The sequence below is a fragment of the Melampsora larici-populina genome (genome assembly GCF_000204055.1).
Source record: "Melampsora larici-populina 98AG31 unplaced genomic scaffold MELLAscaffold_9, whole genome shotgun sequence".
In the NCBI taxonomy this organism is placed as follows: Eukaryota; Fungi; Basidiomycota; class Pucciniomycetes; order Pucciniales; family Melampsoraceae; genus Melampsora; species Melampsora laricis-populina.
In genome coordinates, this window is record NW_006768773.1 from 1,281,107 (window position 1) to 1,305,766 (window position 24,660).

The 24,660-nt window shown below is 40.5% G+C and overlaps 4 protein-coding genes across 4 annotated transcripts; 3 read left to right on the forward strand and 1 right to left on the reverse strand.

Moving 5' to 3' along the window:
- Window positions 1-1,591: 1,591 nt before the first annotated feature.
- On the forward strand, window positions 1,592-4,810 carry MELLADRAFT_23004 (uncharacterized protein; the record flags this gene model as incomplete). The annotated part of the gene is made up of 6 exons (XM_007407429.1): window positions 1,592-1,791; window positions 1,887-2,284; window positions 2,480-2,746; window positions 3,220-3,537; window positions 3,600-3,688; window positions 3,779-4,810. Coding segments are annotated over 6 exons (2,304 nt in total), but the record flags the coding sequence as incomplete, so codon positions are not given.
- A 3,517-nt stretch (window positions 4,811-8,327) lies between these two features.
- On the forward strand, window positions 8,328-9,706 carry MELLADRAFT_71304 (uncharacterized protein; the record flags this gene model as incomplete). The annotated part of the gene is made up of 3 exons (XM_007407430.1): window positions 8,328-8,789; window positions 8,896-9,252; window positions 9,327-9,706. The coding sequence occupies 3 exons, from the start codon at window positions 8,601-8,603 to the stop codon at window positions 9,432-9,434; spliced, it is 654 nt and encodes a 217-aa protein (XP_007407492.1).
- A 655-nt stretch (window positions 9,707-10,361) lies between these two features.
- MELLADRAFT_104432 (uncharacterized protein) lies at window positions 10,362-12,502 on the reverse strand (the record flags this gene model as incomplete). The annotated part of the gene is made up of 11 exons (XM_007407544.1): window positions 10,362-10,432; window positions 10,509-10,570; window positions 10,670-10,831; window positions 10,918-10,994; window positions 11,067-11,090; window positions 11,165-11,398; window positions 11,478-11,696; window positions 11,774-11,790; window positions 11,881-11,995; window positions 12,068-12,136; window positions 12,215-12,502. The coding sequence occupies 11 exons, from the start codon at window positions 12,500-12,502 to the stop codon at window positions 10,362-10,364; spliced, it is 1,338 nt and encodes a 445-aa protein (XP_007407606.1).
- A 5,658-nt stretch (window positions 12,503-18,160) lies between these two features.
- Window positions 18,161-19,555, forward strand: MELLADRAFT_104433 (uncharacterized protein; the record flags this gene model as incomplete). The annotated part of the gene is made up of 3 exons (XM_007407431.1): window positions 18,161-18,192; window positions 18,462-18,555; window positions 18,800-19,555. The coding sequence occupies 3 exons, from the start codon at window positions 18,161-18,163 to the stop codon at window positions 19,553-19,555; spliced, it is 882 nt and encodes a 293-aa protein (XP_007407493.1).
- Between the last annotated feature and the right edge of the window lie 5,105 nt (window positions 19,556-24,660).

Consider the following 24,660-nt stretch of genomic DNA (forward strand, 5'->3'; position numbering starts at 1 on the left):
ATGCATGATTGTGGACTCTTGAGGGTCTCTGGAACATTATCATGTTTGGATTGTGAGGTAGGCTGAGACAGATTGTTAGACAAAGACATTTAGATAAAATATCAGGAGCTGGTTAAGGTAATAGATAGTCGGTATCTTGCAAATTGTTGAATTTGAGTAAAGTGGATTGGTTTTACGTGAAGAAGAAGAAGTTATTGATGAGGGAAAGTCAAAAGATCAGTTGGTTTGATACCAGAGGCTAGCTTCTTGGGTGCCTGAATTTGACATTTTAAGATTTCAAGCAATCAAAGCGTCAACCGTCTTATAAGATAGACAATTAAGAACCGCACAATAACAAATTATCTTCACACTAAAATCTGGCCAATCATCATTGATCATTCTGGTAAATGCGTTCCAGATGGCTGTGATGATCACGTCCGGATTGCGAGGGTCAAAAATGTCGAGTAGTATCTTTCGGAATCATGATGTATGAGTCTATGAGTTACTCAATCCGAATTGCAAGGTTTTTGAAAAAGACACTAAAGAACATATTCTGAGAGGTGGAGCAGAGTTAGGTAATATATGCTCTTCCATATAAAATTTGGCCAGCCTGAGCCATCCTTGGCTTCAATGTCTATGTTTCAAGAGTGCAAAAATAAGATCATCACATTTGTCAGTCAAGAGTAAGACGACAGGAGACCGTAACACCACCACATCGGATTCGTCAAAACAGGAGGTGTCCGCTGTTGAGCTTGAGGTCAAGTTCAGCGTACACATATGATTAGATTTGACTTCGAGGGCTTCTATGGATTAAGTACCAAGCTTTTTTGGAAAAGGCTTCATGGGAAGTCAAAGTCGCTGATATATGAGTATTCTGAATTTGACTATGATCCAAAGTATGAGTTGCACCCATCTGAAAATGATCCATCTTTGGTACTGAAATCTGTCAGAGGCCATGAAAATGGTATGATAAAGTACATAACCAAGATCCAAGCTGGATGGCACTCTTCAGAAACAGTTATCAGAGTGTTTTTGAGAAGGATGGATGAGTGGTCAAGAGTATAAATTGAGAAGTGAAGTGTGAAGGGTGAAGTGAAAGTGACTTGGGGCAAAAACCGAATAAGAAATCGTTTGGGGGATTTGGTTTTTGGTTTTTTAGAATTGTGTAACGGTTAACCTCGCTCAGCAAGCTCGCGACGGAATTTGTTGACCTTCGAAGTGGTTGTCATGAGCACAGACCACTACAATTCATTCGAACCTCAAGAATCAAGTATCAAGATAACCCTCCAAACCGTCAAGGACAAGACTATCCTTTGATCATTCGATTCCTGCTCCGATCTAATTCCCTTTCAAATGACTTCACCATCCAATTCGAATTCACAGTCAAGACGTAATGGATCTACATCTGCTACCACACCTTTCAATCCAACGGCTTCTCACGGGGCAAGTTCATCCACCGCTTTCTCTCCTCCAGCCAATTCTGGTTATCGTGCCAGTGGTAGTTCTCAAAGTACTAGAAGCAGCACAAGCGTATGTGATTTTATCTTATCTTGATCGCAAACCAGACAATCAAGTGGATATGTTTGTTTCCTTGAAACCTTTTCCACAGACTGCTATCAATCCACTCACCTCTTCTCATATGGAATCTACTGTGACTCGATTATTGGTCGCAACTAAGCAGCTACTTGAAAGTCTCACTGATTGGTCGCATGGTAGGATCGATGAAAGTTGTGTATCTGATATTTACGTAAGATTAGGGAATGAGTTTAATGCTGCAAGTCTAGCATTCTCCAAAGAAGGTATTGATATGAAGTTGGTCAACATCATCTCCACCTGTCTTCTAAGATCCGATTTACTTCTCTCGGTTATCGATCTGATGATCGTACTATCTCTTGATTTCTTGTTAGTGATTTAAATTCGGTTCCAGACGATTTACGAAATTGTCTCGAAGCAGCTTTATCTGAAGATGCCTCACCTATGACATTAGAACAGCACTTACCTCAAATACGACAGATTGTAGTTCATTTACTTCAAGGGTTGAAAGTCAAACAATCAAAATGGAGGGCAGCTAAACGACAACAAGAAATCGATCAGGCTCATACCTCCATAGGCTCTCTTCCTAATCGACCTCCCGGTCGTGATAATCTTCCTCCCGATCGTCCAACTGGAGCTTATCCGTCTTCTGTTCGGGCTATTCCTGTTAGTCGAACTTTATCTGCGGCCAAAAGTCGAGAAGATCTTCGGAGGAGTGCAGTCAGCTCCTCACCCAATGCTCAGGATTTTCATCGATCATCACGACCAGCTAGTCCTGGACTATACTCGGCTTCACGATTACCTACGGTTGACTCCGCTCCATCAAAATCACATGACCCCAGCCGAATCAAAAGTTCTAGTGAAGCAACTGGTCCTGAATCTTCTACTGGTACCTCTTCAAAGCCGCGAGTTTCACCTGTCAATCGAGCAGTTCGATCAGTGAATGAATTTTCAGAACGATTGAGAGGTAACAGAGCCTCTCCTCCACCCCCAGGTCCACCTCTACCGACCAACACGGCTAGTGCTTTTCATAATGCAAGCAATCCAGCTACCTATGCTATACCCATACCTCCAGTTCCACCACCACCACGGCCGGATCATCTAGCCCAAGCATCGTCACTTGAAGCGCTACGGAAGACTGACACCTTACAACGAAGGGCTTCTAAACGGTTTTCTACCTATACATACAACAAGATCGCAGCCACTACTTCACCTCACAAAAGGTCTGGTGAAGGTCAAGCAACCCACGGACTCGGCATCAATGTTCCCGCACTACCCCGGTCTCCAAGTCAAATCGCACTCTTGGTACCTCGAGATGATGATGATGGAGCTCGAGAAGCGACAGAAGCAGGTAGGGAGCTGGTACGAAGGGCTAAAGGTCCAACTCGATCAGACCAGGAAGAGACTCCAGATACTAGGACTAGAAGTCCATCACCTGTATCACGTTCTAAGAGTAGCAGAAAGAGTTAGTGATATACCTCTCGGTAACTGTTCCTACCGATCAAGCTCTGCTCTCTATGCTTGGAAGAGGACTACTGACAAGTTGATGTGGCTTGATCTGATTATACAAAATTTCAGATACGGATCCCGAAATGCCCAAAGACAGGGCGCCTATCTCGCCCATTCTTGAGGAAACAGACACAAGTATTCATATTCAACTTTCTACACCATTAGGCTCTCCTACTATGCGAACCACACATCTACCAGTTACGAGTACACCCAATACAAATACTATCCATTCTAGTACAGCTCAAGATTCACATACGAGTACTACGCCTACAATCTTTCTTCAGCTAGGTAGAGATGTTAAGAAGGCAAAATTAGAAACATCACCTACGATTGCATCTTTGAGGATACTTTTCATGGAACGCTTTCAGTATAGTCCTGGACTCGACGATTTTCCAACGATCTACATTAGGGATCCTCAGTGTGGTGTTCAGTATCAATTAGAAGATATGAATGAGGTAAAAGATCGGGTAGTTCTTAGCTTGAATATTGATGGTATGTCTTATTCTCTCAAATCTGGTGATATACAGCCTCAATTTACTTTATCGATTTTTTTTGATTGGCATCAGTCTTGGATCAAGTGAAATCGCACATAGATACAGGTCTGTCAGGATTGGCTAGGGAATTGAAGGATCTTAAATCATCAATCACTACCCTTCGACGTCAATCTGTTAGTGCTGCTGCCTCAAATTCGTTTATGATTGATAATCATTCTACTAGCGCTTCACCTGCATTACGACCTACGGATTCTCAATTCAAGAATGTGGCACGACATATGCTACAACGTGTGAATACTGGTCAAAGTACCTCCACTGAAGTTGCTTCTATTGCACCTCGAACTATAACCGAAATTCCTATGGCTACAGTCACTTCACCTGTTGGATCACCTGCTCAACCTAACTCGGCTGTTAGTTTCTCAGAACTTAGGTTACAACAAATCTCAAGTACATTTAAGAATCAGTTTACAGAAGTACAAGATTTAAGACGAGAGCTTGGAGTGTTAAGACAGATGTATAGTACATTTAGTGGAGAGACTAAAGATATGATTGGTACACTTCGATCACAAGCAGAACAAGTGAAACAAGTAGCATCTACTAAGATTGCAGCACCGCGGACTTCAATTAATGTAGGAAAAGTTAAACTTGAGACTCGTAGTCAAGATTTAGTGACGAAGATTGAATCCTTACAAGATACAGTAGAAGATTTAAAACAAGATGTTACTAATCGAAAGATCAGACCTAGACCTGCCACGATGAAATCAGTAGCTGAATCGATCAATGCGGTGAATTTAGATTTAGAAGAACTTACATCCCAAATCACTCAATTGAAACCATCATGGAAGAAATCATGGGAAGAAGAATTACAAAACATAGTAGATGAACAACAATTATTGAATTATCAAGAAGATTTAGTGAAAGATTTGAAAGAAGATTTAACGGCCGTTTCAGGATTGTTTGGACATGTTAAAGATTATTTAGACGTAAGAAAAGTCAGTAAGTTCAAACCTAGAGAGTTTATTCCGATTGGTAATAACAGTTTTGGAGGAGGAGGAGGATTGAATTCGATTGGAGGTAATCCTAGGGATGGATTAGATACAGTTTTAATGCAAGTCAAAGCCTTAGAACCTAAATCAGAACCTAGATTGAAAGCCATTGAAGCAGCGGAAAGGATGAGAGAAAAGAATTTAAAGGAATCAGGGAAAGATGATGAGTTTGCGATCGAATTAGCCGGATTTGTGGGAGGCAAAAAGTTAAAGATGACAGGTGGTACAGAAGAAACTGAAAGGATGAGAAAGATTAAGTCTGAACAAACTTTAAAGGCTATGATCTTAGGAACTGGGATGAATGAAGTCGTTGGAACTGGATTAGGATCGGTTCCTTTACCTAATAGTTATCATGGACCTATAGAACTTGGAGCACCGGCAACAGCAACAGTAACAGGAGCTGTTATAGGAGTTGAAGAAGTTGAAGGATTGAAGGAGGCTATTGTTTTGGAAGAAGAAGGAACAAAGGAAGAGAAAGTTGAAGTCGAAGGAGACGGTGAAGTAAAAGAAGAGAAAATCGAAACACCAACAGAAGTAGAAGTAGAAGCAGAAGTAGAAGGAAAAGGAGAAGAGAAAGGAGAAGTAGAAGAAGAGAAAACTTAAAAGAGAGAAGAAATGAAAGATAAAAATGAAAACCAAACATGTGTAAATGAAATATATATCCGAATTTAAAGTTTTGATGAAAGAAAATAAAGTTTTAGATGTTTGAATTTTGGTTTTGTTTTTTGATACTGTTTATCTTTTATTTTCTTTTAAAAATCTTATATGTTCTTCTTATCAAGTTTTTTTTTCCATTTGCTTGTTAATATCTTATATATTTCTTTTTTGTGTACTCTATTTGAGGTTTTTGAGGGTTTGATTACCTTCTCTCTATATATATATATTTGAGAGTCAAAATGGATAAAGAAAGGTAAAGGGAGTTGGGTATGAAGAATATTATTTGCTCTAGATATATATACAATGTAGATGATGAAATTATTTGAAAGCAAGTTAAAGATTTTGAAAGTTGAAGTATAGTTTAATATTGGATTTGATAGAATTGTTTAGAAACAAGGATTGGTTTGGTTTGGTTTTGGATAAAGACTTCTTTGTATTTGTAACAGTTTCATCAACAGATTGTTCATTCAAGAAAAGTTTGAACTCATCAATTCAAGAGGTATACATCATCAAGATTTTGTTTAGGGAGAATGGATGTTGGACTTACTTATGGTTTTGGTTTGCTGGTTGATGAACTGGTGTATATTTCAAGCATGGTCTTCATAGGTTTCTCAATGTGGAAGTTAACTTCTGGACGCATAGTTGACCCAGAGACAGTTGAAAAATTGGTTGTCTAGCTAAAATAAGTTGTTCTTATGTTGACAGAAAATGAAAAATGAATGTTCATAAGATTGTACCACCTAACTTGTGAGGAATATTGCAGTTTTGGTTTGTTCCATTGCAAAACAGTTACTGAGAAAATATATTGATACATACAAGATTTCAGATCTCATTATCTTCTAAATGAAATCATGTAATTACGTCCTACATAACCCAGATCATTCTCATTTTGAAGTTTTTGGATGATCCTTTTTGAAATGCTTGAGGGGATGCACGCAGCAAGTGAACTTTATACCATAGAACTTGCGCTTCTTGCTCAACACACTATTTTTGGCACCAGTTGTAAACATCGAATTTCTTAATTACAATAAGCTACTCACCTCTTGTGCTCAAAGAATATGTCATTGAATTGAAATTAGGAAAGCTCCTTAGTAAATACTGTCAAGTTTGGCATATAAATTCAGATTTACAACTACATAATGGTTTATCTAAACAAGTGTTGCCCAAACAATGTTGAGCACATACTACTTGTGTAAGGTTTGATGATATGTAAGGCTTATCACTGAAATGTGTTAACCATCTGAACAAGGCTTAGAAAACTTTTGCATCTCACCTGCACCTCAGTAAAGAAGGAAAGCAGTTTCAAAAAGTTGTTTTCCTCCATCCCCTTCAATATCAAGTGCTTCACGGATTTGGTAAAGTAAAGTCCATGTAAGGGCAAATCTATGAGGCCCACCAAGTAATATAAGCCATGAGTTACTGATAAGCTACCCAAATAAAAATGTTTAGTTTTGTGATGTGGAAAAATTCAAATCATGAATAAAGATGGTGAGTTGAGATTATAGACTTTTCACTCAGCATTGCATGTCAAATACAAACTGTTTGAAGGAAAGATGAATGATCAAAGATAATCTGAGGACAAGCCATGAATATATTTAATTTCAGAAACTCTAATGGGCAACAATTGAAAAATATGATTGTGAGTGGTATCTTCACACAAAAAAGATCCCCTTTATATACCAGACAAATACATACCAAGATCAGGCAAAATCTGTTTGAAATGCACCTTGTATGGGAAAATCACTAAAATTTAAAAGCATCAAGGGATTATTGTGTTGACCAATGAATATCAGTATCATTAAGCATGCGCAACAGCACCAAAAAAAACTCAAAAACCAATGCTTGTATGGACCACAATGCAACAAGTCCTGTTGCGGTCAGAAAAAATCCCCAATTCCAAGCACCTTGTTGCACGTTGGGGTGGCCTGCAACCTTTACGTAGAATTTGTGTGACAGTGCGGCACGTAAATTCTGCAACATACCAGCAGCACAGCACACAACAGCTGTGTTGCTGGCCCAGGGTTGATCAGTGGTAGCTCACAAAGATCAAGCCTCAAGGCACATCAAGATGGTCAACAGCAAGCAGGTAAGTCAAGAGCTGGTTGTCCTTGCTGCCAGCCAGCCATTCTGGTAGGAGCCAAGAGACCTCTGACCAACTACAAACTATGTGCCAAATGTCTCAGGCAATATCATCTGCCATCTCTCGTGTCCTTTATCAACTCACTGCCCCTGTCTTTGAACAAGACCCTCAATCAGGTACTTGCTGTGTGGCAAGTAGCACACACTTTTCCCTTCATATGAATCAAAGATCCCTCCTCAACTTCACAATCTACTGGCTTTGCCCAGATGCAAATGTTTTTGGTTGTGAATGGTCAGCTGATGAGGCCAAACATTCTTTGTTATACTCCATGTGATCTGGTCATTGAAAAAGCGCTCAAGTTATTAAATGTCTTCACTCTTTACATTTTCATGGCTCTCTCTTTTTGACTGATACTTTGTTCTTCAGCTTGATGTTTCATAGGAATTAGATAGCACAATCTATTTGATCCAAGTCATTTTGACTGTTAAGGGTAATTAGAAGGCTTCTATCAGAGCATGAGTCTCCTACATCAAGAAAGCCTGGTCCTACATTGTTTGGCATCTAGGGTTAAAGGTTGTGGCATGCCATCACCAGGGACACTTACTTGTTGAGCCAATGGTGGCCATGTTGAAAAAGAACAATCTCTATCAAAAGTTGAGTTCTTTTGTGATTTGATTATTTTACTATTTCCTTTCCCTTTCTTTATTTCCTTTCGGAACTCCATGGGTGCCGTCATACCTCTTGCAATCCGTAGTGATGCGTTGTGGTGCGATGTTGAAAATCCGGAGTTGGTGATCGAAAAGAATCAAATTTTGAAAATTTGAAATCCAGAATCCGAAATTTGAATCCGTATGATGTGCTACCGGAGATACTGCTCTGGCTTGAGCGTGGGTTAGACGACTTACGTTGAGCTCACCGACTGCGATCTACTTGCCCTGGTCTGCGGGATCTGCGAACGCAACTGATTTGCTCATGACCGCCCTTGACCTCAGTCCTGTGTGTGTCTCAGCATGATTCGTTAAGATCCCAACTGACACAGCCATTCAAGCCCATTATTATTTCCTTTGAGCAAGAGATATATATATTCTGATATATCATTTTTCACTACAAATAGTCTGACTTCAATCCCTGAAGACTCATCTTTCAGCATTCTCGCCCCTTGCGCTAAACTTCACACCCCCTTCTTGATACAATTCATTCTTTCCAACCATCATCTTGATATTGATCCGCACTAAACCTTATAATCACTTCGACTCATCATTAATCCTATCCTGTTATCCCTACACGCTCAAATTTGAAATCATGGTCTGGCATTGCTTTTTCCCAAAATCGTCAAAGTATGATACTGGTAGTAACCTCAAGTGGCCAAAGAAGAAACTGACTGGATCAAAATCAGCCATGAAGAAGTTTGAAAACCTCAAGAGTTTGATTGGAAGTCCAAAAGATTTCATGCACTATCGATCTAAGGGTCCAGAGCAACCCGGTATGCAGGTGAGACCTTTTCCACCTTATCTTGATTCTCAGATGGCACCTTTCCTGTGCATCTCATTCTTGAATTGCGTTTAACTGATACCTGCGACTGGATTTGATGATGCAGCCTTACACTAATTCCGGCTCTCCGAGGTTCTCGTGTATAGTTGTTAACACTTCGAGGCCGCAGACTCCAAGTCGGGAGTCTGCGAGGTACACTGAATCACCCATTTCTTTCTCCGGAAGCGACCGACCGCAACCTTCTCCTGACAAGCTGGCCAGCAGTCAAACAGTCATCAAAATAAAGCGAAAATCAGTCCCTGTATACAGCCAACTCGAAATTGAACAACTCGAGACTAAAAAAGCGGAGGCAACTAGAACCACTTTGGCTGAGGTCGCGGAGGTCGCAGAGGTCGCGGAGACGAACGAGAAATCCGAGGTCCCCTTGGATGCGAGGGGTAGACCTTTACATTGTCTTGGAGGGGTTTGTGGTTTTTTCATTCTTCTTACCATATCCCTCTGCAGCAAGTTGAGATTTCCTTGAAACCCTTTCATTAGGAATACATGACTCAGACAGCAAAACTCAATTGGGATGAGCAGATGGCAGCAATTGCGAATGCACTCAAAGAAGGATCCGACGAACCTGATTTTCTCAAGAACCTTTGACAAAAGTTCAATATAGGAACGGTTTTACTATCTCCCTCAAATTCTTTCTCGGCTATCCTCAGCAGTGTTCGAGAAGGTCATTTCCACGACTCTTCTCTCCCATAATGTTATCACTAAATAAATCTTCTTCTTGTATAACGCTTTATTTTTGACCACTGCGCTCGTTTACTTAATCACACATCTTTACCACAACATTGTTATTGCATTTGAAAATCAAGCATCTGACTGTGTGTAGCCAGTTGTTATCTTGTAAGAATGATGTTCACGACTCTAAACGAGAGCATATGTATCAATTTCGAGGAAACTCATCATTAGAAAAGTTTCTTGACCATCCAATCATCTACTTTCTGAGCTCTGTAAAAGTATTCTTGTCCACAAGAGCTGGGGCCAGAAGGACCTACATGCTAGCTTGGTTCTCACCTAAATGATCATGCAAAATAAACTGTCTATCAGCTTATCTTCTCTTTGATGACAGAGTAGCCGTATCACTCAAGCTTCGAAGACCATTTGACATACCCTGAGGCGGTGATATTCTTCTTCAGCTTTGTTGAAGAAGCATTTGATTTCTTGACAGAACACATTTCATCCAACAAAGTGTAGACATGACGTCACTTATCAAGTCTCAAAAATCTCAATGTTTTGTTACATACATCTCGCTACCATTTTTCTTTGTTGAGATCAGGAACATGTATCTATCTCCAGATTTTTTTGATAATGAGTCTGGTTATCCCAGACGGCTCCACACGGTTCGCCAAGCGTCTTTAGACTTTAGTCTGGTGGGCAAAATTGGGCAAACATTTTCCTGCATGCAGAGTTATACATGTCCCATCACACAACGCTTATTATATACAAGTATCTCGAAATGCGTATGTACAAATGCAAAATTGTACAGAATAATGTACTGAGGAAACGAAAGATGTGGTTGGTTCAGATAGGAAGCTTGGCGACTTTCCGGCACACTTGTACTGTGTTCATATCGTGGTCATCCGATCTATACTCTGCAGCAGTTGAAGATGTAACGATCAGAAGTCTTTTTTCACAGATGATCATCAAAGCACAGATATGATAACTCACTCGTTAGATCACATACGGGTAGATTAAACAGGCAGGAGGAGTCCGTGTCGTATGGATGTGTTCTGTTTCAATCATGGTTTAATGGTCTGATCAGAAAACCCGAGTGACAGATCTAGGTCGTTTGAAATCGAGCGTTTTTTCATTCACTTGTGAAAACTCACGTATCCACAACTGTCTTATGTTCATACTCTCCATATTTTTCTTGACATTTCCAAGCGATAGTAGTCAAGAGTTCGGTACTGATTCCATATTTTTCAAAGATGAGCGAAGCGTGATAAAGCGGCTTTTCTTGATCCTTATCCGCAATCACAATGTTCATCATGCTAAAAAAATCGGAGTGGCACATATACGGAATGATGTGAGCCAAGATGCGGGTTGCTGGATAAGAGTGGTTTAGGGATCAACATACATTCCTGAACTATCACAATATGAAAGTTGGTCGTTGCCAGCTCGTGAACCACCTGGACCATCACCATTACACGGTTCCTGTGATGAACGTAAGTCAGAGGTCAGTTTGAAGGTAGAGTGTAGTTCGGAACATATGGCTTAAAGGCTTACGCTTCCTCGAGTGATAAAGGCGTTCTGTGAATTCAAAGACAGAATGTTAGATTCAAGATCACACTAGTTTATTAGGCTATTACGATGAAGACACTGACTTGTATCCTCAAGATATGTTTAAGAGCTTTGAGTTTCAATGTAGTTTCCAATCGCGTCTGAATTTCGTTCTCGGATTGATTCGCAATCTCTTCAAACATGGTTCCATTCTTCGAGATGCCATACAATCCTTTTTCAGAGCTGATCGGAGAATCGATTATAGCTTGAGTATAATTGGTGAGTGCGGCCTGCAAGTGACTCTGAAAATCTTGCAACTTATATATCGATTCTGACCACTGCGAAAGTACATCGATACCCACAACATGGTCAGAACCTTTGGCGTCTGCTTTAGAAACAAGTGGTACAAAAACATACCCGGGTGAACTTTTGTGGATCGGGGACTTCGAGATTAGCCATGATCCATGTGACGGCCGGACCGACATACATTCCACCAATCAACATCATCCAGAGTATCTTCCCAGCGCCTACTCCAAAGACAGCTGCCGGTGTTCCGGTGATTGCTGCAGCTAAAACACCGGAGTAAACTGCCGCACAAGTCCAAAAGTTCGAGGGGTCTGGAATCAAATCGTCAATCTGCGTTCAAATATTCACAGAGTGTCAAGTCAGAAAATCAACGTAAGATTGATGCCTTCTTAGTTTTCCAGGCTTACCATAGTGGGTGTTATGTCTGAGGAGATGAATGAAATTTTTCAGAATCAGCATCAGTTTAGCTGAAAAAGAAAAATCGATCAATGAAAGGATCAGATTGGAGAATCACCTGAAACAATACCAATTGCATAAGCCGTCGCTTCGTAGATTTGGTTGTTAAACGTATTCCAACGATGAGCCGAAGCTAAAGCATACCAGTCTCTACCATCTGAGCCCGCGCAAATCTGATGTTCAATGAGTCAGAATCAAAGTCCAAGCTGAATTCTTATTAGTGTGGATGTGTAAGAATAGCTAACCTGAGAAGGACTACACTGAGTTCCAATCCCGCACTGGAAATTCGTCACGCCTACTTGATCTGCATAACCCTAAAAGCGATAACATGATTATAAGTCTTTGGGATGAAAGCTTCCGGAAGCTTGAGAGGTGTGAGACGAAAACTGAACTGGCAAAGTGAGGTTATTACCACCAGGGTAAGACCTCAAATAATCATCCATCTTCATCTCATTCCAAAGCCTCGGAGTCAAGGGTTTCTTCAAGCAATGGCCTAAATCGTCTTGCTGGGACAGATGTAAGGTAGGCCGAGGCGTAGATGCGGTGTTATCCACATGTATGATCTCATAGTCATAATTACGTCGGGTTAGATGTGTAGCGGGGCTTGGAAGAGACCTTGTTGAGGGAAGTGATGTGGTGATAGTGATTGAAAGGATCAAAATTGTCTGAATGAAATACATGATACTGACGACAACAACAAAGGAGATAAAAATAAATAATGAATATGATTATGCTTCAAGAACCAAGAAAGATGATAAGATGATGATTTAGAAAATCTTGACTGGGTAGGTAGTGAGAAAGATGCTTTGACTTTATGCGCATCTTCATTCTCGAACTTAGCTTACATGGTCATCTCTCGACACTCCATGCTCTAATCTGTCTCATTTCGAATTTCATTGGTTATCGAAGTTCATGGTCCTAAAGAAGTGATGCTGATAAGGAATCAAATTCTGAGACCGAGTTTCGGTGAGCGATAACTTATACTTTGCCTTACTTCTCATCCCGGAATTTTAGTGATGTAAGCTGAAACATACCACTTTCTAGTCTAGGCGCACACCAACACCATCACATCCTTATCGGTGAGGTCGACCAAAATTTCTGACCATAAGAATACTCGCGATGTCTCCTTCTAAAGTCTGTTATGATAACTGATAAGGAAGGTCTGTTCAATCAACAAGGGGTAGATAACATTAGTTACCTAAAATCTTTGGTCAGTCACGTCTCATCCATCTCACATCTTCATCCTGAAGCCAGTAAATATCTCAAAGTCTGCCAATTAAAAGACAAACGGAAGAGGAATTACTTTATCTTGTTTGATAGCGCTGGACACTAAACCCCCTCCTGTTTTGCCCGTTCAGCATATCGATGTCAACTTTCTGTTGGCAACGCGTAGTATCATCACCCTATGGGCGCTAGTCATTCATCCTGTCCCGTCCTTCAGCCCCAGGTTTCTAAACAATTTTGAACTGTAAATATCGGAACAGGTGATTGGTTTTGTGATCTGGTTGGTCAGCAGCATCAATTTGTGGTTGGTAACTTGGAGAGCACCAGAGGATTGCCGGAGATTGGGAATGGGATGGGAATGGGAATGGGAGCTGTATGAATGAATGGGCATACAGGAGTTGGTCAACACCCAATTGGTCTGCACTTTTCTTTTGAAACATCCAACAAAGCGCCACACCGTTGGCTTCGTGTATATGTATGTACACAAAGTTACGTTCTTTCCAATGATCACCGAGCGTTGAAAGGATTTGCAGTTCCAGAGCAGGAGCATCATCAACTCATACCCGCTTCAAAGCAACATATCGATCGAAATCGATGAGGCAAACAAGCAAAGCTCTCGGATGTATTAGTTTGAAAAACGATGTTTTTTTGACTAAACACTAATGGCTCAATCGAATATTATAAGCTGAGATAATCAAAAATGACTCAAGATCGTAAGGAAGAAACCAGTTAAGAGCGTACGCTAGACCAAACAGCACCACCAGCTTGTCAAACCAAGGATTGGCCTGTCTGAATTTCAGAGCACTTCAAGTGAGAGAAACACGATAAAGAAAGTAGAACAAGTCATTTGATCGACTCTCTTCCGATCAAATTCAGGTTAGTCTTGTCCTCAGAACGTTCTGATCAATGGCGCTTGATCGATGCTGATTAAAAAGTGACAGCTATCGAGGGTTTTTCATCCGGCTCTCCAGTAGGTCCTTTCATTTGCAACCCTTTACAACCCCTATAACTCAACTTAAGTCAGAGAAATCATCTGAAGAACTTGGAAGACTCTGATTTTGATGTTATGATGGGTCTGGTCAAGATTATCGAAATGTAATGTAGTCTTATGTCGCACGCTCCATTGTTGTACTCAAAATGCATTAAAAACATATGCAAGGTATGGTTTCTATGCCGGCCAATGGGACGAATGTTTACAAAGAAGGATGTGTATGTGCTGCTCAGCCTAAACCTCTGGACTGAAACATGGCGGTGAGTACAGGCTCATACAGCCCATTCCCATTCCCGCGATTCCCAACCTCCGGCAGTCCTCCAATTCTCTGGAGACTTGTTATTAACTTTTGGGAACGGGATAATTCGGACTTCTACATATGTAATCGGGACTGACATTTTCGGGTACCTTTCAGCTTTTCTTGGCTTCACGGAGATCATGACAGTGCTGTTGACCACCATCCAAATCTATCCCCGTTGTGTTCACTTTTGTCGACAAATGTTTCTTTTTCCTATTCATCTTCCATTACATGTTGCGTCCCACCCTCCTCTGATCCCTATTTATTATTCTTTTCAGTTTATTATTCTATGCTATTCTAAGATATTATGTTATTGATGTGCTTATTTTTTCAACTTTTTTCAGTACAGCTGTTCATTATTGTAAAAGAAGGATGGAGCACTATTTTCAGATTATTGTTTACTTTCTTTCAAATCCTATTACTGCTTATTATTATCTTGACTATTTGTAACGTAGTAGTTTCATTTGCCTTATAATTTTTTCTTACATTTATCTTTTTCTCTACAGTGCTCATTCTTGTTAGGTGTTTTTCAATCTTATGTCCGCTCGCGCCCCACAGGGTGTTGTTATCATTATTAAGAAAAATTGGTCTCACATTTCTTTTTTAAGTGCTTTTGGCTCAATTGCACACTACACTAACAAAACAAATACAACTGAAAAGGACTGATACACCTGAGAAGAATGGCCATCTAGTCAAGAACTAGGATTTCATTGAATTTTGGATAGGTGGGATGGAGGTAGTAAAAGTCTGATTTCCAAGACAAGAGTCCTGTTCCATTCTTTTAAGGCATACCCTCCATGTTGGAAGCAGGTAGTGTTGTGAAAAAACAGTCATGAGCATACCCTTGATCAGTAGGGCTGTAAGTCAGACCTGAGCCTGACTGGCCAACTCTGCCCATTGATATTTTCAACACTCACAGTCCGCACTGAGCCTAGTCACAAACTCCCTATGGTTATGCCAGCGGCCCTGCCTTCCCAGTGCTCATTGTTTTCTGTACACTGCCAGTGTTAAAAAGGTTCCTGGATGAGAATTTGGGTCCTAGGTATTTCATTCCCCTTCTGTTACTGTTAAACAGCTTCATGAATATTTCCCAAGTACCAATTCTGATATATGCAGTCAAGTTCAACAACACTTGTCTCAATTTGAACAAAGTTAGAGATTGTATTTCATGTGATTTGCTTATCCAGATGAGCAGATAACTCAGAGGACCTGTATGTAGCTGATAGCTATGTACAGTCAACCCCGCGCAATTGCATACCCACGCAACTGCATAATCAGCCTTTTTGCATAGGCCAGGACTTCCCCCGACTTGGTGCGGGCTAAAAGTTGGATTCATTGCATAATTTTGTCAAAAATGATAATGCATAAGTCAAAACCCCAAAAAACCGGGTCTTGGAAGCCCAGTTGCATAGCTTTTACTCAAAATACAGGATAAAAAGTACATAATTAGGCATAAACCTTGGGTCCTAAGTCTTAAAGCCTAGCTCATAGCCTGCAAAAATGCATAATGCTATGTATTTTGGCCTATCTCTGCATATATGCATAACTTTATGCATTTTAACCTATCCTGTATTTTATCTCACTTTGCATAACCCGTGAAATTGCATAGGCCGGATGTTCCCCCCAAATTATGCAATTGCGCGGGTTTGACTGTATTTACTCAGATGTTTGCACATATGTAGCATATGATTGATGGTTCAGATGTACAGTGCAAGATGACTTGATGATCCATTCTACTTTCAATCATTTTGCCAGTGTAGGGCTTGTTCACACCCAGTAACCTATTCAACGGTGACAGTGGTAACTGATTTATCAAACTTCTTCCTATTCTTGCTGAATTTGTTCTTAAAACTAAAATATTTTTATGTTTTCATTCTTATCTGCATGAATTTACCCAAGACAAGCAGACACAGTACCGGAGTCATAGGTTTTAGCCTACATTCAACTTTCTTTCCAACCTCAGTATTTTTTTTGAAAAAGAGAGACAAACACTTCATATTTAATTGAAAGTCTTTTTATAATCTCCTCTTCTACCTGCACATAGATTTCCAGCTATCAATGGTGCTTTAAATCAACTTGAGCAGCCTCCTCCCACATTGATCACCCCAATTCAATTAAGTAAACAATCCCTGTCATCCAAGGGGCTGTCTGTCAAATATGCATTGAATCCCCAAAGCAAGTAGATTGGATACATAAACCCCCAACTGATCAAACTGTAGTAAAAATAAATCTTCTTGCTATTTCTCACCAACAGTACAAGCACTGTCAGTGATATTCACTATTCATGTTTGCACATACTGTGTAGAGTTGTCTTCTAAGAGAAAAGCGTTAAAATACAGTGGCAAAAGTTGCCTTTTGGCTACAGTTTACAGGGAATTTCTGTTTTTCTATCCAAGATTTTGCCCAGGGTTCACTCATGTCAGGCCTAATTTTACATATTTACAGACATGTTTCACAGTGCCCGTGGAGAGGGTCCCCAACGTTAAGGGCTCCAGCAAGTACAAAGGCTTGCCTTTGTACTCTTGAAGGCCTCCAATGTTGGGGGGGGCCCTTCACAGGCACTGTGGTTAGCACACATTGTTCTCAATTTGGCTAGTTTTTTGAAAGCCAACTTCAAAAACTAAACTGCGGATGGGAACAAACTACTGAGCAATCATCTGATCAAGCTTCTAGAGAAAGACAAAAGATGGCCTTCTGGGCAAATTCACTAAGGTATGTCACTCTAGTTAGGGTGTGTTCACTTGAGCAATTTCTGCTCAGAAATTGCATTCTGCAAAATTTAAAGTACTGGTTTGGTGGAGTATGGTTCATCTTTGCATTTTAAAATTTACAGAATGCACTTTCTGCCCAGACAGATCTTAAGTGAATGCACCCTTAGAGTTTTAAGTTGAATTTGGTGTTTTTCCCACAACCTGTTGTCAAGAATTGGCTTTTGAAGCTGTAGAGACTTTGATTTTGGCTTCATCATGTAGAGTTTCATGAAACTTGGATCTATGTGTATTTGATATATTAATTTCACTGGAGGCTGATATGAATAGCATCACATGGCATGGTTATATTTGTTTTTGATTCAAAATCTGATGAAACAAATTACTAATGTGTAAAGCGCACATCCTCAATAGTACATATTGAGATTTTGAACACATCAATTGAGAAAAACACAGGAGTGAAGTTTTATCATGTGGCTTGTCATCAATAATCATCTGAGAAATCAAAAGCTGAGTAAACTTATCAGTCTGGTGCTGTTGCTGATGTGTCAGTTTCCATGACATTGACGGTACTCAAAGCTGTGTATACTTTGCCGTGTATAGTTTTTTTTTGTTTTTTTGCAGCTAGACCCGGCTTGGAAAAAGTATGTCTTTTGTTTGGAGCTCAAAAATATGTACTTCTGAGCCAGAAACATAGTTTTTTCTGGCCGTGTGTAGTTGTGAAAAAAGAAAAAAAAACTATACATGGGGAAGTATACACAGCTTTGAGTAACATAATTATAGACTCTACCACATTGGCTGAAAGGCCCTATTCTTGGCAAGTTACACAATCTGTAGCATATGAAGCTCAAGTATGCAGTTTTTTGAGATCATATACAAGCTGTTGCATACCAAGAATAATGGTGGTGGTCCACATGGTTTGTTGGTGTGGTAATTGCAAAAACTGAATGTTTAAAACAACAAGAAACAAAAATACAAACTACAGCTTTTCAATCCCCTGCCGTACACACACCTGAGTTGTCTACCAAAACTGTCAACAGCTGTCACTTGTATGTTGTGAGGTATTTATTTCTTGGTCAATTTGGAGTTATAAGTCATGTTCTATTCACTTGACTGAATGGCTGCTGCTGTGTTAGGGATTTTTGAACAGTAGATTATTTTACAAAACTCCTGCCCAGACGTTGTTTGAAAGATGCTGAGAATTGATAAGCTTCTAAGGTGTTTCAAATTCTCATTCCTTTCTGACAAGTGGAGCCTCTAATACAGATGCATGTGGATCTTGCTAAGATGGAAGACTCTTCTCAGGGCAACTGCTGATAAGCTCCCACAGTTAGAAAATTCACACACCAAGATACAGAGATGTCTCTTTTATGGCTTTATCTTTTAATTATAAATCATCTTTACAAACAAACAAATAGCTTGCAGCCAGGAATTCCAGGTGCCTGTGCCCGTTACTACTTTGGGGACTGTTCAAAAGGGTACCCTTGTCAGCTGCATGATGCACTTATGCAGGTAAGTTTGAATAATTGCTGGGTTGCCTTCATGATTACTCATGATCTGATCTACACCATTCCAATCTCCTGCTAAGCTTGACCTTGGGAATCTTGGTTCAGCAAGTCACATCCACCAAGATGAAGAAATAAAATTGCCCCCAATGGAAACCAGCCCTTTGGAATCAAATCTTCTCACAACCAATATTTTCTATATTCACAAACGCCAAGGTGTATTACCATTCAAGAATTTGGGCTCACCACAGTCCTTGATAAGGGTTAACAATGCTCTGACTGAATTACAAGCATCAATTGAAAATCAACCAATCAAAGTCAGCCAACTTTCACAGCTTAAAGGAGGCTCTTTGAGGTTGGAAGCAAACTCTATATTGGCAGCAAACTGGCTTATGACATTTTTGGGAACATGGGGACCTAGGGTAGATCCAGATTTCACTCCAAGGTCTCAATTGTACAAGGTTGTCTTGAAAGGTCTACCCAGGGGTATCTTTGATAAAAATAAACATCATCTGATTGACAAGATTTGTGATTCCAACAATATTGACCCAAGAAACATTGACCAATTGCACTATTCTAGGTGTGCAGGTGGGAATTCAATGATCATATGTACATATTCTCAAGAGATTGCTAAATCAATAGAGCAGAAGGGTCTCAAAATTGAAAAATCATTGATTAAGTGCCACAGATATATAAAGATTAATGAGCAATGTGAAAAGTGTTTGAAGATTGGCCATCATTACTACTGGTGCAAATTCAATACAATTTGTGAGAGGTGTGGTGGAGGACATTGGAGTCATACTTGTAAAGGCCAGGCATCAGGTAAATGTCATGTGTGCTTAACAGAACGGTCATCAAGCTCTACTCAACCACTTGACATCAACAGTCTAGAATTCAACCATTCAGCATACAGTAATAAATGCCCCACAAAATTGGAAGCTATTCAGAAATATAATGACATAAAAATCAGATTTGAAGCTGAAATTTTGAAGGCTAAAAAATCCTGATTGAAAGCATCATCATGAGTACATACATACCTATTCAAAGGCTCTGTAAATTAGTGACAAGCAAACATGGGCTAGGCTCACAAACAAATGTAATCCAAGGGTTTCTGATAGACACAAAGCTTTTAAAAAATGCCCAATAGTTTTGGTTCAAAAGTAGAATGAATGTGATCTACTCATCCGTGTGTGACCAATGTATAGAAAGTTAAATGCACAACTAGTTTATTGGCTGATTGGTTAAAAATTATTGTTCTCTAACTAATTTACTGCATCATTTTTGACCCAAATTATGCAATAGATGGCTTTTTGTCATTTCTACATCAAATTTTCAATGTGACAAAAGCACTCAAAAAGGACAATGGTCTTTAGACAGTTTTGACTCACATACATATGTCAATGGCCTGAATGATAAAGGTGGTGACTGTTAAGCTAAGGCTTCCAGTTGCTCAAAGGTGACTATGATCCAGATAGACTGGACAACCAAGAAATCAAGTGTGAGTATGTTTTTGACCAACTTGGAATCAGATAAGGCAATTTGACACAATAAAAGAGAGGTTTTAAAATGGTAGCCTCAGTTAAATCTCAATTCAAAATGAGCAACAATCTTGTAAGCTATGTATCTGAAATTACTCAATTCAAGTCATACAATCTCTGTTGCTCCTCAGATTTGGTATGCTGGGTTCAGGCCTCACCTTGACTCCTGCTATCTACTACCCATAGGGTTAGTTAAAATGACACACATTCCATGCAGGAAAAACTGACTCTGAATCAATCTCACAGGTTTCAGATAATGGGTCCACAAGAAAATTGATATAATAGATAGTTGGCCAAGATGCTGTAGTATTGGTTGATGGAAGATTGCTACTTACAATCTTGGTCAGGAACATCAGGAAGTATCTGCAGGTAGAAATGGATGAGATGTGTTTGTGTACAAAAGAAAAGCACTGGGTTTTTGGTGAATTGGGAAGACCATGGAGTTGCTACAAGGGTGGTAAGACCATCAAATGGCAATTTGTGGCAGGCTCCATAATGAACAATGTCAATTGGGCTTGAAGTGCAATGAACAACCTACAGGCTTTCATTTTCAGGGTGAATGAGAAAATCTGTAGACTGCTCAAGAAATTCAACATAAGCTTTCCAGTTTTAACTTTTACTTTATGATACAGTAGCTTATTGGTACTGTGATTCCCTATTTTGGACTTTCCCATTGTTCTCCTCATACGCACTTTTCGCGCTTTTCTCTTTTCTTTCATTTCTCTTCAAATGCTTTCTATAAGTTCTTTTTCCTTATCGAGACGGACTCCACCGGATCCGTCCCGATCACTAACAGCTTGTAGACCTATTACTATTGTAAGCCGGATCCCATGGAACCGGATCCGGGTCATTCCACCTCTCATATCTTGTATCACAACCAGAAGGTTGTTCTCCTCTGTACGACATCATTGTTTCCTTATTTGTACCATGCAGAGGATGCTCGCCCATATAAGGAGCTCGCATCTCCTTCAAAATGTAAACCCCAAGTTACTTCCCATCTATTTTCGCACTACTGAAAGTACGTGGAATCACAAATATATATTTGTGTGTCTTTATCATTTTTCTTTTTTCTCTAAGCTTTAATATCACCAAACCTGATATCGAAAAAGGTTCTCCCATTAATCTGTGACCACCGGTTCTAACTTTGTGCTTCTCCCTTATCTCCCCTTCTCTAGAAACCCTACAACCAGAAACACAAATAAAAAAACCCACAAACCACAGACTAAACCCGTCGTAAGTCACTCGTAATTTCCTAGCTAGCTATTCCGAATACCTTCGACACCTTTCCTTTCGACTAGTTAGAGTAACTAAAAAAAGAATTCCTCCCTATCCTTTACGCACACAGATTCAACAAATCGTTTTCCAAACAAACCAAAAATTTGTCGCGCTTAAAAACTTATTTGATTTTTAAATCACTGTTAACACAACTAATTCTTTTTGAAGAAATTAGAAATCGTACGCCTATTCTATTTTAGAAGACTCTGATCAAGCCTTCCTCAAGCTCCTTTTTTTAAATACCTTTCGTTTTTTATCTTTGACGAACAGTTACCCCCTCAAGATGGAAGACCACAACGGATTTATCAATATCCCTGCCGAGGATCTCCGTTTAATAAAAGCCCAACTCGAACAGTTCGGAATCGAAGCCCACAACCGCGATCAAAACCACGCACGCGAGATCACTGACCTTCAAAACCAACACCAACAAATCTTCCAACAACAGGCCGAAGTCATTCGCCAATTCGAAGCCCAACAACATAACCGATCAACAGATCACTACCAAAAACCTGATGCTTTCCGAGCTGAACCCAGAAAATTTACGGGTTATGGCGACAACGCGGAACTCTGGTTTTCGGAACTTGAATCTAACTTTCGAATGCATCGCTACCCAGAGGCGGTATGGGGCGAGATGATAGGCTCATACCTGGACAAAGAATCTCATATGTTTTGGCACGAAGCCCGCAAGGCACAAGGCGGCACCATATCAAATTACCAAGATTTCAAGACTGAATTTTTGACACAATATAACTTTGACATGATGGTCGAAGAGATACAAGAAAAAATCAAGATTTGCTACTACAAAGGTGACATCAACGATTACATACTTAGATTCCGGAAATTGATGGCATACATGCCACTAGATGTCCTTTCCTTTCAAGCTTGTAAATTCGCTTTTACCGACAAACTACCAGCTCACTATCAAGAGAAAATAAACAATAAAGAAGACATAAGGTCAAAAAAAGACATGGAACTGGTATATGCTGTCGCTCGAGAAGCCGAACGGACGGTTAAGATCAATAATCGCAGTTTTAAAGGATACGACCAAAAAAACTCGACTTCTCATAAAACACCCGAAAGAAAACCTCAATTCAATACTCATCGCAACATCTTCAGACCCTCAAATCATTTTGGCAAACCTCACTCAGTCACCAATGGCTCCGGCCCGATGGACCTTGACAGTGTAGATTTAACCAATGTAGAATGCTATAGCTGTCACGGAAAAGGACACATGGCTGACAAGTGCCCCAGAGGACAAAAAAAGAAGACCTATCATGGAGGAAAGAACCGCCAGAACAACTATGACCGACGCAAGCCTAATCTTCTACTTATGGAGCACCTACCATTCTTACCGGACGATCTTCTATCTCTGGACTACTTCGTGCCCCCCTTCCAAGACCATGAACTTCAGGAGGAGGAACCATTCTTCACTCCCTTTTCGGACGCTGATGGGAGAATGGTTCGGGCATCCAAGGAATCTTCAGAATCGCTCGACGGTCCCACTGAAGACGGTAGGGAAGACCTCGAGGCCTACAAGAGAAGTTACCTCGAAGCGCTTAAAGATATAGATCCTGACACCTTACTCGACTTAGAAAAGGAGAGGGCAGCTGTCTCTGAACTCTTGAAAGATAATCAGGAGTACCGTTGCTGTAAGTCATGCAGAGCTTATGGGAACGAGAGCAGCCCCCCCACAACATCTAACGGGATTCTATTCTTTGACTTAGACGCAAACCAAATCAACAACATTAACAATAAACAACCTCTCCGAGAAGAGACCCCACCTGAAAGTGTTCCGGCCCACGATCCTAACAACCAACACAATATCTACTATGTTGGGATAGAAAATGAATTAAAAAAGGATCCATCAAAGAAGATGAAGTTAGATAGCACGTTGATTGATGGCTATCAGTATACTACGTTCAGAACCCCATCCCTGATCAGTCCCCCTGACTTCGAGGAACTAGCTGAAAAAGAACTCGCGAACGTTGAGGACTGGAATAGGATCCTCAATACTAGCTATAATAACTGGGCTAACCGAGAATATTGCGACTCGGTTTGCACCCCCAATGAAGAAGATACAAGCATCATTGCCATCGAATCAACATCGATTTCACCCTATGATGATGATCCTAGGATCAGTGACTACGATTTCTTCAAAGCCAGAGCTGTCGACTTGCCTGTTTTAGGGAATGATCCTGTCGACCTCTCGATAGTAGAAATGGACACGTCCCCTAGACTGAAGAGATGCCCTTCCACTTGGCTTGACGTAGATCTAGCAACACACAAAGGGGGAGGGAAGACGTCCCTGCCGATTTATCCGTGCCTTTTTCAAAACATCCCGCTTGACACCATAATTGACAGCGGGGCGGCAGCCAACTACATCTCCACAGAGCGCGTTTAAAAAATGAAGCAACTCCATCCAACTGAGATGGATATCGAACGTGTGGACCCACAAAACGTAAGACTAGCCAACGGTGCACGAGAATCCTGTAGTGAAGTTGTTACGTTTGAGGCGGAATTCGAGGATGAGAGATCTATAGCGACCTTTAAATTCAACGTCAGGGCGTTCATACTACCACTACCGAACATCTTGTTAATTTTGGGCTTGCCATGGTTGAGAGAGACTAAACCTCTCATCAACTTCACTTCAGGAAATTATATCGTCAAGAACGGTTTCGTAATCAGGCCTAGAGATTACGAACCAAAGCTATTCACCATCGAAGATAAAAATTTTGGTGACAAGTTAGAACATATGGCAAGAGTCATCGCTCCCGAGTGTTGGAAGGAGGAAGTCGTGACGATGGACCGATTGTATAAACACCATATTGAAACTGGCGACGCAAGGCCCATCAAAAGCCATGGTAGACCACATACCCCTCCGGAACATGCTACGATCAAACAGTTCGTGGAAGAAAGCATCGCGCAGGGAATTATTGAACCATCGGACTCACCGTGGAGCTCTCCGCTATTATTGGTAAAAAAGCCAGACGGCTCTCACAGGGTATGTGTAGACTATCGAGCCTTAAACAAGGTCACGAAGAAGAACGCTTACCCATTACCTCGCATTGACGACACTTATCTTTTTCTCTCCGGGGCTAAGTATTTCTCCACGATCGACTTGAAGAGTGGATTCTGGCAAGTTCCAATGAACGAAGCGGATAAAGAAAAAACAGCGTTTACTTGTAGGTCCGGTCACTTCCAATGGAAGGTGATGCCCTTCGGGCTGTGCAACGCACCAGCCACCTTCCAGGAAATGATGAATTCGATTCTAAAGAGCGTTATTGACAAATTCGCGTTGG